This window comes from Chiloscyllium plagiosum, unplaced genomic scaffold (genome assembly GCF_037043375.1).
Source record: "Chiloscyllium plagiosum isolate Xiang-an unplaced genomic scaffold, Cpla_swu_hap1 HiC_scaffold_18, whole genome shotgun sequence".
In the NCBI taxonomy this organism is placed as follows: domain Eukaryota; kingdom Metazoa; phylum Chordata; class Chondrichthyes; order Orectolobiformes; family Hemiscylliidae; genus Chiloscyllium; species Chiloscyllium plagiosum.
Genome location: NW_028270156.1, coordinates 31084754 through 31099105, shown reverse-complemented (window position 1 = coordinate 31099105; position 14352 = coordinate 31084754). Strand labels below are relative to the sequence as shown.

The 14352-nt window shown below is 45.3% G+C and overlaps 1 protein-coding gene across 1 annotated transcript in view; it reads left to right on the top strand.

Annotated features, from left to right (window-relative positions):
* The window catches only part of ovch2 (ovochymase 2), a 37340-nt gene that overhangs the window by 19897 nt on the left and 3091 nt on the right, over positions 1–14352 (top strand). Inside the window, exons 4-7 of the mRNA XM_043705622.2 lie at positions 1269–1441; positions 7488–7583; positions 9540–9691; positions 12451–12646. Of these exons, the coding sequence (XP_043561557.2) occupies positions 1269–1441; positions 7488–7583; positions 9540–9691; positions 12451–12646 (617 nt within the window). The remainder of the gene's footprint in view (positions 1–1268; positions 1442–7487; positions 7584–9539; positions 9692–12450; positions 12647–14352) is intronic.

Here is a 14352-nt window from a genome sequence, read left to right as displayed (position 1 = left end):
AAACTTATTGGCTGAGGACTTAACAATATAACTGGGAGAACTCAATGGGAAGTAATCTGTCAAAGTACAGGTTTAATGGCATAACCTTCTGTTCACATCTCCTTCATGTGCAATGTAACTTCTCTTTAAATGCATCAATATTATTTGCCTTGATCACATCCTGTACAAGTCAAGTTCCACATTTTCATCACAACATTCAATTTCAGTTTTAAAACTGTCAATTGACCCACTTCCCAGCATCAATTTGAGGAGAAAGGGTTCAAGATTTTCACTACCTTTTGTGTGAGTAAATGCTTCTTGGTATCACTCCTGAGCAGACTCAATTTAATGTTAAAGTTATGTTCCATTTGCTTTGGCTAGCTCCTCCCAGCAGAGGAATTAGTTTCTTTATCTACCCTATTGAAACATTAAATCATCTTAAACAACTCAATTACATCAACTTCAAAACTCAAGGAAATGAAATTCTTGTTTAGTGAAGAAGGTTTGCAACTCTATGGTGGCACTCAAGGTAATTTATAGACCCTGGAGTATTTTCTTTGAAATGTTGTTACTGTCATTACATGGGACTGTGGGAGCTAGTTTATATACAGCAATCTTGTAGATTCCCTACAGTGAGGAAAGAGGCTATTTGGCCCATCTGAAGAGAATCCCTTCCAGTGCTAGCCACCCACTGTATCCCTATAACGCCACCTAACCAATGGCCAATCCACCTAACCTGCACATCTTTGGACTGTGGGAGGCAACTGGAGCATCCAAAGGAAACCCACGCAGACACGGGGAGAATGTGCAAACTCCACTCAGACAGTCACCTGAGGCTGGAATCCCTGAAGGCAGCAGTGCTAACCACTGAGCCACCGTGCCATCCAAACATAAATCTCCCATAAACAGCAATGTGATAATTTAATGATATTGTTTGAGGGATAGATATTGAGGAGGAACACAAGCAAGAATTCCACTGCTTTTCTTTGAAATCATGCCTGACATTTTTTTTACATCTGCCTGAGAGTGAAGACAGAGACTACCTTCATAATTTAGCAACTTTATCATCTGAATCACCTTAGTGTCCAGCAAATGTGAACTTAACAAAACCAACCTGCAATGTTCTCTCTAATTATTTGCTGCTGTCTGTGTCCTGTTTATTTTCTGGTACATTTTGGACCAGGAACATTGCTACCCAGTCTGTTTGCTACGGGTTCTAACTGCCTAGAATGGATTTCTCCTCAGTAATATCCTGCATTGATACCCTGTTTTTGTTTTGTTGGTCTCAGGAACATCTTGTCCACATTGAAGGTAACAGCTGGAGAATATAACCTGAAGAACTTGGACAAAGAGGAGCAAACTCTAACAGTCAAACGTGTCATCATACATCCCAAATTCAAGGCTATGTACCCAGTTGAGTATGATATTGCTCTTCTGGAACTCAATGGCATCTTCACCTTTGGTAACTTTTAGTTCAGCAACTTTCATTTCTTGATATGTTGTCCTCAAAGAGTGGTGTTGTGGCATTTTAATATCAGGTTCACCTTCGTGGCTCTATTATACTACTGATTTGATGCTGATACATGCCTGTGACTTGGCACTACTGACAGAAAAAACAGATATGCAGAGCCTTGAATGTTATGACGTTTCATGTGCTCATCCAAAAACTATTTAAAGGTTGTGAGGTTTCCCACCTCCACCACCTTTTCTTTAATTTCAAAAATATACTTTATTCATAAAATATTTTGATGATCTGTACAATTGGTCATGCCATGCATACGTAAACATTCAATTTATTTGCATACAGAGATCGAGTAATCATTCGTATATACAGGTCTGTATGTTTACTATCCAAATATTTAGCTGAGGCCACTTACTACGTGGGCCCCCTGTTCTTCTTAGGCAGGCAGACATTACACGGTGGTCTTTCCCCACCGCGCCTTGGCGGTAGCTGCCCCAAGCTTCAGCTGGACCTTGGAATGTCCGCAACACTTAGTCGGGGTCAGCTCCTTCAGCTGGAAGATCAACAGGTTTCAGACAGACCAACGAGTGTCTTTCACTGAGCTGATGATCCTCCAGGCACAGTTGATGTTCGTCTCGGTGTGCGTCCTGGGGAACAGACCATAGAGCATGGAGTCCCGCGTCATGGAATTGCTTGGGACGAACCTCGACAAACATCACTGCATTCCTCTCCAGACTTCCTTTGCGTAGGCACATTCCAGAAGGAGGTGTGTGACAGTCTCGTCCCCGCCGAGCGACTTCGAGGGCAGCGTGCGGTGCGGCAGAGAGTCCGGGCGTGCATAAAGGATCTCACAGGCAGAGCCCTTCTCACCACCAGCCAAGCCATGTCTTGGTGCTTGTTGGAAAGTTCTGGCGATGAGGCATTCTGCCAAATGACTTTGACAGTCTGCCCAGGGAACCGCTCGACAGGATCCGCCCTCTCCTTTTCCTGAAGGGTCTCAAGGACATTACGTGCTGACTACTTCCTGATGGACTTGTGGTCAAAGATGTTTTTCTTCATAACATCTTAGTGGAGAAATTTCTTCATAAATTTCTCCACTAAGGACAGGTGATACCGAACGGTCCAACTACTTAGAGTGTTTCGCAGCTGCGAGGCCAGGCCCATCCTTTGCAACACCGGAGACAGGTAGAACCTCAGTACGTAGTGACACTTTGTGTTCGCGTACCAGGAATCCACGCACAGCTTGATGCAGCCACACACAAAGGTGGCCATCAGGGTGAGGGTGGCATTGGGTGTGTCTTTTCCCCAGTTGCCCAGAGTTTTGTATATCAAATCCCTTCAGACCCTGGCCATCTTTGATCTCAATATAAAATGGAAGATGGCCTGGGTGACTGCGACGGCACAGGTTCTGGGAATAGGCCAGACCTGTGCTACATATAACAACACTGACAGTGCCCCACACCTGATGACCAGGTTTTTACCCGCAATGGAGAGTGACCGTAGCTTTTATCTGCCCAGTTTCTGCCTCACTTTCTTGATACGCTCCCCCCAAGACTTGGCGCATGCCCAGCCTCTCCAAACCAAATATCCAGCACCTTCAGGTGGTCAGTCCTGACGGTGAAGGGGATGGAGGATTGGTCGGCCCAGTTCCTGAAGAGCATGGCCTCGCTCTTGCCTCGGTTGACTCCGGCTCCCGAGGTCCATTCAAACTGGTCACAGATGCACATGAGTCTGTGCACGGACAGCGGATCCGAGCAGAAAACGGCGACATCATCTATGTACAGGGAGGCCTTAACCTGCAGGCCCCCGCTGCCAGGAATAGTCACCCCTATCAGGCTCGCATCCTTCCTGATGGACTCGGCAAACGGCTCTATGCAGCACACAAACAAGGCAGGAGAGAGAGGACAGCCCTGCCTGACTCCAGATCTGACTGGGAAGCTATCTGATTGCCACCCATTGATTGAGATTGCACTGACAATGTTGGTGTAGACCAGTCTGATCCAATTGCAGATTCCATCCCCAAAGCCCATTTTGGAGAGAACATCTCTCATATACGTATGTGATATCCTGTCAAAGGCTTTCTCGTGATCCAGGCTGATGAGGCAGGTGTCCACTCCCCTGTCATGCACTTAGGCGATCGTATCCCTGAGGAGTGTGAGACTCTCAGCGATCTTCCTGCCTGGTACGACACAGGTTTGGTCAGGGTGGATCACCGATCGCAGAGCAGACCTGACCCGGTTGGCGATGACCTTTGCCAAGATTTTGTAATCCGCATTTAATAGTGAGATTGGTCTCCAATTTCTGATTTCCTCCCTCTCCCCCTTCCGCTTGTAGATAAGGGTGATGATGCCTTTCCTCATGGATTCACTCATGGTACCTACCCGAAGTATACTGACATACACCTCCAGCAGGTCCTGGCCAATCAAGTCCCACAAGAGCGGAATAGAGCTCGACCGGTAAGCCGTTGCTTCCGGGAGTTTTATTCTTTTCGAAGGACTCGATGGCCTTGGTCAGCTTGTCCAGAGATAGCGGCTGGTCCAGCGTCTCGCGTGTTCTGTTGTCTAAGACCTCCGTGATAGAGGACAGGAACGACTGGGAGGCCGCGCTGTCGGTTGGCTTCGCGTCACACAGACTGGCATAGAAGGATTTACTGATCCTCATGATGTCAGCCTGAGATGACGTTATCGAGCCATCTTCTTCCTTCAGGCTGCTGAGCATGGAGCTCTCTTTGTGCACCTTCTGGAAGAAGAAACGTGAGCACGTCTCGTCCTGCTCCACAAAATGGATCCTGGACCGGAAGATTATCTTGGAGGCCTCCGAGGCAAAGACCGAGGCTTGCTGGCCCTTCACCTCCTTGAGGTCCTCCGTGACATCAACCTCCATCGTCTGCAGCAGGAGCAGGTTCTGCATACTTTCCTGGAGCTGGGACAGTTTTCCCCGCCTCTCTCTCACCTCCTTAACACCTTTGAGGATGAAGAACCTCTTGATGTTCCTTTTTACTGTTTCTCACCAGTCCGCTGGAGACTCAAACAGGGGCTTCATGGTTCTCCAACCTGCGTAATCCCTCTTGAGCTCCTCAATGTTTCCCGGGGTCAGCAGCTTGGTGTTCAGCTTCCACGTTCCCTTACCAGCCCGCTGCTCGTCCTGTAGGTGACAGTCAGCCAGCAGGAGGCAGTGGTCAGAGAAGAACACCGGCTTGACGTCGGTGGATCTGACCGAGAGCGTTCGGGACACAAACAGGTAATCTATCCTTGAGCGGATAGATCTGTCTGCCCGTGACCAGGTGTTTCGACGCTGCGGTCCGTCTGCAGGGGTGCTGAAGACGTCATGCAGCTTGGCATCTTTGACCGTTTCCATCAGGGCTCTGGATGTGGCGTCCAGTTTACTGTCCCCCCCTGCAGGATCGTCCATCTGCATCAATGATACAGTTGAAGTCTCCGGCCAGAATGACCAGCCTGGATGTAGCCAGCAACAGTGGAAGCTGCTGTAGGACGGCCAACTGTTCATTCTTACCAGTTGGGGCGTACACATTAATCAGTCTCAGGGGAGCGTTTCTATACATGACGTCAGTGACGAGGAGGCGCCCGCCCACTACCTCCTTAACCTCGGAGATGGTGAAGTTGCCTCCTCGCAAAAGGTACCCAGGCCAGAGGCGCAGCTATCGTTGCCTCCCGACCAAACTGACGGTCCATGGGCCCACGAGCTCGACCATCTCCTGTAGCTGCTGACGTGTGGTATCCCACACTCCTGCAGAAACAGGACCTCTACCCAGGCAGAGCATTGTAGATTTCCATCATCCTCTGGGTGAGAAAGGTTTTCCTCAAATCCCTCTAAACCTCCGACTCTTCACCTTAAAATTATGTCCATTTTTATTGACCTTTCACCTAGAGAGGACAAGTGCTTCTTATCCACCCTATCAAAGCCCCTCATAATCTTACACACCTCAATCAGGTTCCCTCTCCACCTTCTCTGCTTTAAAGAAAACAAACTGAGCTTATTCAGCCTCTCTTCAAGGGTAAATGCCTCCATCCTAGGCTCCATTCCAGATCTTTGATCTCTCCTGAATTTAGCCATGGTAATACACTCCTCTCTTTTTCAGTAGATTATACGTTCCAGAACCAGTCCAGCTACTTGAGAGAATATCCAGGCTGGCACTCCCTGATGCCGGTACTGACAGCCACTCCCTGATGTTAGGATAAAACACGATAGCATTGTATAAATTTAAGCAGGGAAGTATTTTTACAGCTTCATGTTGAAACAAAGTATAGCAAAACTGACATTTCAGTAACCATGTACCTTTTGTTAATGGGATAGAAATTCAGCATCTAAGGATTCTGATAAAAGTGAAAGAATGATGAACAATAAACAATGATAATTGTCCTCTAATTGGTAAAACACAGTTGGTTCACTCTCCTAGCAATGGTAACAGTTTGGATGGGGGTGGAATCAGGTGGGTTAGAGATGGGGCAGCCATTGAAAACATCAATGATAGGAATTTTACTTCCAGACTTGAGCTGTCATGTTGTCCTAGTTCAAAGCAGCTGACTCAATTTGCTCAGGTTTATTTCTGTGGTACTCATTACACTCCTTCTGCCCGTCCTGCTCTGACATGCAAACATAGGGAATAGATGAGCAGGCTGAACTGGTTACTCCACTACATTTGTCTCACATCATAATGTTTGTCATCACTACTCGACATTTTTCTCTCACCAAACTCACTTTTACATTCACCCCTCCCCCATAATCAGCTGACAGAGTCAATAAAAACAGAGAAATGTTCAGGGCTGATGAAGAAAACACGTATTTTTAGCCAGTCACTGAAATATTGTGACTACAACTGCAGGTCAAAGGTGGGAGTTCTGCTTTGAGTACCTCCTGACTCCCCAGTTGTTCACCATCTGCAAGGTACAATTCAGGGCACTGATGGAGTTATAGAGTCATAGAGATGTACAGCATGGAAACAGACCCTTCGGTCCAACCCATCCATGCCGACCAGATATCCCAACCCAATCTAGTCCCACCTGCCAGCTCCCGGCCCATATCCCTCCAAACACTTCCTATTCATATACCCATCCAAATGCCTCTTAAATGTTGCGATTGTACCAGCCTCCACCACTTCCTCTGGCAGCTCATTCCACACGCGCACCACCCTCTGCCTGAAAACGTTGCCCCTTAGATCTCTTTTATATCTTTCCCCTCTCACCCTAAACCTGTGCCCTCTAGTTCTGGACTCCCCAACCCCAGGGAAAAGACTTTGTCTATTTATCCTATCCATGCCTCTCTCCATTTGACTGGATAAGCGCAGTTCCAACAATACTCAAGAAGCTTTACACCTTTCAGTACAAAGCCGCCCATTTGATCAACACATCATCCATTACTACAATTTCACATCTCTGATCACCAAGCAGATGAAAGGTTATCGGAGGTATGCAGGAATGTAGAGTTGAGGTTAAAATCAAATCAGCCATGATTTTATTGAAGGGCCAAATGTCCTACTCTTATTTCTTGTTCATATGTTTATTAATGGGACACAGTTGCTGCAGTGTGTGCCATTGACAAGATGCACTGCAGTAACTCTCCAAACCTTCCTTGACAGCCTCTTCTAAACTCATCACCATCTTTCACTGGCAGTTAGGGAAGGATAATAATACTGACCCTGGCAGTGGTGCATACATTTCATTAACAAGTAAAGAAACAAAACAGTTGTCTGACCTCCTAGATTTTGAGCTTAAGTAGGATGTGAATACATGGTCTTCTGTCTCAGACCAGAGCATACAAGAAGCTGGTACCTTAAAGTATACTAACCACATTTTACAATATGGAGAGGGGAGGGTGTTCATCTATACTAAAAGGTATGGATCTTTGCTGGTTATCAATAGGACATTCAGTGTCAGAGGTGCAGCCTGTGTTTACTATGGCTGTCTGGAGAGAGACCAAACAAAGTGACTCTGTGTTTAAGAATGGAACACTACACTGGAGCCAGCAGTGACTCATCTGAATCAGGAACTGAGAGACAGTGACAACCTCTTGTGTTGTTCTATCACAGGTGACAATATCTATCCAGCCTGCCTTCCTGCTGAGGATGACAACTTTGGTACAGGCACCATTTGCAGCACTGCTGGCTGGGGACGCTTATCTGAGGGTAAGTCCTGCAGCTAAAAAGGCATTGCACTGGAATTTGGCTTAATTAATGCATGCCAGGAATTTCTCAGGTGGGGTCTGTTAAATCAGCATCCTAAAGAATCTGGCTCCAGCAGCAAAGTACCTATGTTACTTCAGGGGAAAACTTCCAGTTGCTTTCAAAACATGACGATGTTGTTGCAACTGTACAAGGTATGACTGAGACTGCACCTGGAGTTTTTTAGATGAGATTCCCTACAGTGGAAACAGGCCCTTCAGCCCAACCAGTCCACACTGACCCTCCGAAGAGTAACCCACCCAGACCCACTTCCCTCTGACTAATGCACCCAGCACCATGGACAATTTAGCATGGCCAATTCACCTGACCTGCACATCTTTGGACTGTGGGAGGAAACCCACACAGACACAGGGAGAATGTAAAAATCCACACAGACAGTTGCCCAAGGCTGGAATCGAACCTGGGTCTCTGGTGCTGTGAGGCAGCAGTGCTAACCACTGAGCCACTGTGCCACTTGATCCCCTATTTGAGGAAAGATGTAATGGCATTGGAAGCAGTTCAGAGGAGACTGATCCCAGACATGAGGCGTTTGTCGTATGAAGAGAGATTGAACAGTTTAGGCCTGTAGTCTCTGGAATTTAGAAGAATGAGGGGAAATCAAATTGAGGTATTCAAGATGATAAAAGGTGAGGATAAAATAAACGTGAAGCCAATGCTTCCTCCTGTGAGACATTCTAGGATGAGAGTTCATAATGTTAGGACAAGGGGTAGCAAATTTAAAACAGAGTTGAGGAGAAACTACCTCTTCCAAAGGGTTGTGAATCTATGGAATTTGCTACCCCAAAGTGCAGTGGATACTGGGTCAGTGAGTAAATTTAAGGAGGAATTAGATAGATTTTTAATAGGTAATCGGTGAAGGGATATAGAGAGAAGGCAGGAAAATGGGAATGAGGAGCATATCTGAAGAAGGGCTTATGCCCGAAACGTCGATTCTCCTGTTCCTTGGATGCTGCCTGACCTGCTGTGCTTTTCCAGCAACACATTTTCAGCTATGAGGAGCATATCAACCATGATCGAATGGCGAAGCAGACTTAATGGGCCAAATGGCCTAATTCTGCTCCTATATCTTATGAATTATGAACATATGACCAATGACGTCATGACAGGACCCAGAAACTCTCAATGTGATAGTTTGTCAATTAATTCAGTTAATTGCATGAGTTGGAATAGCAAGCTGAATGGTGATCATGAAATTATTGGATTATCAAATAAAAGAAAACTGGTTCACTAATATATTTCATAGAGGAAATCTATGATTTTGCTGCAAGGTAGTTGACTTTTGCTGCCCTTTGAAGTGGTCAAGCAAGTGAAGAAGATAGCTCCCTCATACCTTCTCAAGGGTGATTAGGGATGGAAAATAAATGCTCATTTTTCCCATTATGCCTGAGATGTCCTCAGAACAGGAACGGTTACGTATTTAGCTGGAGACACTAAGGATTAGAACAGCATGAGCAAGTTCTTGAGGCACAAACAGTTATATATTCAGCTAGAGACATTTAGCTTTAGAACTACACAGCTTATTAAACAAAAATCTGTCATTATGCCTTCCAAGCAGATTCCCTATGCTAGTCCAAATGTACACGGTAGTCTCAAATCAACAAACTACACAATGCAATTTTCAATACAATGTCCAAGTCATATCAACAAATAAATAAAAGGGGCCCAGGACTTCCCAAGATCTCAAACTCTAAAGAAGCTGGTGCAGGATGTATTCTTTCAGACATGTTGTGGGGCATTTTTACCTCATTTCTTTCTAAAACTTTAGTTGAAACTTAACCAGTGTTTTACATTCAATGTTGTCTTGTCCAACCTGATAGAATTGAGATGTCAGTGGGTGAACCTAGTGGACCATGGCTTGTGTAATTTGGTATTGTTGATCATTTTTCTGTTACCTTCAAGGTGGAAGATTACCAAACACTTTACAAGAGGTTGAGCTTCCCATTATTGATTTTGGGACTTGTTTAAAGGTGATGCAGTCAGTGATCAAACGATTCAAAGGAGAAACACTCGTGTGCGCTGGGTTCCCTGATGGAAGGCAGGATGCATGCCAGGTAAGATAAACAGTAAGCAATGGTCTTAACATTCTGCAGCACCTTCCACTGCAGAATGTCTCAAAGCACTTAATATCTCCAAACAAATCCTTTTAAACTGCCATTGAGGTCATAAACATGGCATTTGCTTTGCACAGCTCAAGATTCCAAAAACAGCAACTACCTAAGTGACCAGATATTTTTTTAAATTAAATTGGTTGAGGAATAAATGTTGGTTCAGGCCCTGGGGAAACCTCCCATGCTCCTCTGCCATGAGTTTCTTTTTACATCCACCTGGAAGGACAGATAAGTCTGAGTTTAATGTCTCATTAAAGATGCTAAAGGGGATTGACAAAGTAGATGGAGAAAGAACAATCCCCCTTGTGGGGAAATCTAGAATGAAGGGGTCATGATTTTAGGCTCAGGGCTGGCAGATTTACAACTGAGTGGAGGATGAATTACTTTTCTGAAAGTGCAGTGAATTTATGGGATTCATGACCACAGAGTGGAGTGGATACAGGGACACTGAGTAAATTTAAGGAGGAGATAGACAGATTTCTAATTAGCAATGGGATCAATAGAAGCAGGCCAGAAAGTGGAATTGCGCCCAAACTGAGATCAGCCATGATTGTAGTAAATGTAGAGCAGACTCAAGGGGCTGAATTGCCTACTCTTGCTCCTAGATTAGATTACTTACAGTGTGGAAACAGGCCCTTCGGCCCAACAAGTCCACACCGACCCGCCGAAGCGTAACCCACCCAGACCCATACTCCTACATTTACCCCTTCACCTAACACTACGGGCAATTTAGCATGGCCAATTCACCTAACCTGCACATTTTTGGATTGTGGGAGGAAACCGGAGCACCCGGAGGAAACCCACGCAGACACGGGGAGAATGTGCAATCCTAGTTCTTATAATCTTACATTCATGTGAGAGATGACAGCATCAATACTGTTGTGTTGGTCTGTATTGTTGGTCTGGATTCATAAAGCAATTCTGGAGTAGTTCTTTAATCAATAATTTCTCACTCAGACATGAGACAACACTACCTATGGAGTCATTACTCAATTCCATAATAACCTCACTGCCACTCATATGGCTCAAACAATAATCTGAACTCCATAGTATGGGTTTTATGCTCAGATGCTGGCTTAAATTTGGGGTAATATGGAAAATCCACCAAGCAGCCTGTGCACGATATATCCACTTACTCTACTCTACCATCAACATAACTGTCCAAGAGCCAGAGATGGTGATGGGCAGCCTGCCAGTGGTCCAATTGAGACACTTGTGTGGACATTGTAAGGGCCTCATGGTGCTGCCAACACGCCTTTTCCAGTAATAGAGGAGGTCCACATTAGATGGCTAACCTGACAGTTTTCTGCATGTGCTAGTGGTAAGCAAGAGCATACCACTAATTGCTGAATGCCCTCCTGTTGTTCTGATATTCCTATGGAACTGTGTTCCATGAAGTGCTGAACTGTAACATATTTATTCTTTAATTTCAATCCTAAAACCTAAGGTAGTTACCTGGAGTGTTGTTTCTGGTTGAGAATACAGATTGGAACACTTGACTCCTCTGTGAAATAGCAGAATGTACAAATAATTGTTCCAGTTGAAAACTATTCTGATTCACTACAGCCCTTTACAGAGGCAAACTTGCTGTCCTTACCCACTCTGGCCTGTACGTAATTCCAGATGCATAGCAATGTGATTGACCATTAACCAATCTTTAAAGTAGCCTAGCAAACTCTCAGTTGCATTCAAGAAGGCAGCTCGTTACCATCTTCTCAAAAAGAATTCAGGGTGAGGACATAGATAATTTAAGTGAGTGGATAAAGGTCTGGCAGACGGATTACAATGTTAATAAATTGAAGTCATCCATTTGGTAGGAATAACAGTAAGAAGGACTTGAGAAAGGGTGTACTGGACTAGGGGCGGTACAGAGGAGGATCACGGACTAGACTAGAGGGGGTACAGAGTGTACTGGACTAGAGGGGGTACAGAGGTTGATCCTGGAGTTGAAGGGGTTGGCTTATGAGGAGAGTCAGAGTAGACAGAGATCATATTCACTGGACTTTAGAAGAATGAGTGGGGATCTTATAGAAACATGTAAAATTATGAAGGAATAGATAAGATAGGTTCCATGACCAATGAAACTAGGACAAGGCGGCATAGTCTCAAAATGGGGGAAGGGTGGAAATTTAGGACTGAATTGAGAAGGAACTTCTTCACCCAGAGGTTTGTGAATCTATGGAATTCCCTGCCTAGTGAAGTGGTCGAGCTTCTTCAGTAAATGTTTTTAAAGCTAAGATATGGATCATTTTTTGAACAGTAAAGGAATTAAGGGTTATGGTGAGAGGATAGGTAAGTAGAGCTGAGGCCACAGTAAGATCAGCCATGATTTTGTTGAATGGCAGAGCAGGCTCGAAGGGCCAGATGGCTTACCCCTGCTCCCATTTCTTATGATCTTATGAATGCTGGTCTGACCAGCAATGCTCATATCCCATGAATGAATAAAAGAGGAAGGAAAATTCTAAACGTCGCCTGCCTTTTCTCCTCACATTGATTCTCAAAACCTCTTTACAAGAAAGAAAAGAAATGGTTTCCATTTCTATAGTTCCTTAAGATATTCAAGAATGCTTGACAACCTATATGTAGCGTCACCGCTGCAGTGGTAAATTGCAGTCAATTTGCACAATTTGCCAACCTGATGATCACTGTACAATATGTTTTTGTGATGTAGGTTGTGTGATCTGTCTCTTTTCTTTCTGGAGGGCGATTCAGGAGGTCCCCTGATGTGTCAGGGTGCAGGAGGTGCCTGGACTGTGGCTGGAGTGACGTCATGGGGGATGGGCTGTGGTCGCAGCTGGAAGGACAACAGCAGCAAATCACCAAATAAAAGAGGGACGCCAGGGGTCTTCACTAAAGTCAAGGCTTTGAAATCATGGATTCAGCAAAACCTGTACAATGGTACAGAAATGTACTTTCTATTCCATCACTGCATCACTTCAATTGAAATTGGATCCATTTTCTATAGAAGGATATGGGGAATGGACAGGGTAGTGGGATCAGACTTGTAGAGCTTGCACCATCAAATGTTTTGAGTCTAGTGACCCTTTCTCAGAAACGTTGACTCTGTACTCTCTCCACAGATGTTGCCAGACTTGCTGAACTTCTCCAGCAATTTCTGTTTTGTTTGTTTCATATCCCTGGCACCTGCAGTCTTATGTTTTATTTTAATGGATGAGTGATTTCAGCTTGGAGCAGATTTGATAACTTCCGGATGCCCCCAAAGTACTTTACAGCCAAGGTAGTAACTTTGAAGGGCATGTGGGAAAACACTAGGCTCGTATGAACAGATCAGTGTTGCAAATAGCCAGACATTTTAGCAGTCTAGCTTGTGGGCTAGATGGTGGTTCAAGATATCATGGACGACTTCCCTGTTCTTCTTTGAAGGGTGCCCTGGGATCTTTCCTCACCAGATTAGGAGTGCTAACAAGCAAACCTTGTTTGATAGCAATTGAAGAGTGTGGTGCTGGAAAAGCACAGCCGGTCAGGCAGCATCCAAGGAGCAGGAGAGTCGACGTTTCGAGCATAAGCTCTTCATCAGGAATGGGTGGGGGAGGGGTGGGGGAGGGGGGGGGAGGGGTGAGGGGAGTGGGGTGGCAAGGTGGCTGAGAGATAAATGGGAGGGGAGGTTGGCGGTGTGTCTGGGAGAAAGGTAGCTGGGAATGGCATAGGTAGATGAAGGCAGGGCGTGATGGTCGGAGAGGAAGTTGGAGCGGATAGGCACGAAGGAAGATTGTCAGATATGACAGTACAAGAGGTCAGTGCTAAGTTCGAAGGTGCACGCCCCCCTCCCATTTATCTCAGCCCCCTTGGGCCACCCCCATTCATGATGAAGAGCTTATGCTCAAAACGTTGACTCTCCTACTCCTCAGAAGCTGCCTGACCTACTGTGCTCTTCGACTCTGATCTCCAGCATCTGCAGTCCTCACTTTCTCCATGTTTGATAGCAGTCCAGATGGGCAGAGTTTCTTCTCTAAGAAAGAATATTGAATAGTTTGGATTATTTTAATCAAATCCAAAAATTTCATAGAATTCCCACAGTGAGGAAAGAGGCCATTTGGTCCATCAAGTCTACACTGACCCTCTGAAGAGCATTCCACCCAGCCCCTCACATTTACTGTAGTTAATCCACCTAACCTTTTTTACACTGGACACCAAGGGTAGCTTAGCATAGCCAATCCAACTAATCCAAACATCTTTGTAACATAGGAAGAAATTGGACCACCCGGTAGAAACCCATTCAGACACGGGGAGAACATGCAAACTCCATAAAGACAATCACCCAAGGGTGGAATTGAACCTGGGTGTATTGTAAGGCAGCAGTGCTAACCACTGAGCTACCATACGATTTGTTCGTGTTCTCCAATCCCCTTACAATAAAGGCTACAGCTGGAATATTGTGAACAGTTTTGGGTCCCTTACCTATGAAAAGATATACTGGTCTTAGAGATAGTGCAGAGATATGAGCCAAGGAGGGACTTTCCTATGAGGAGATGTTGGGTAGGTTGGGCCTGTACTCGTTGGAATATAGAATGATGAGAGGTGACCTTACTGAAACAGATTCTTAGAAGACTTCACCGGGTAGATGTGGAAAGATGGTTTCCTTA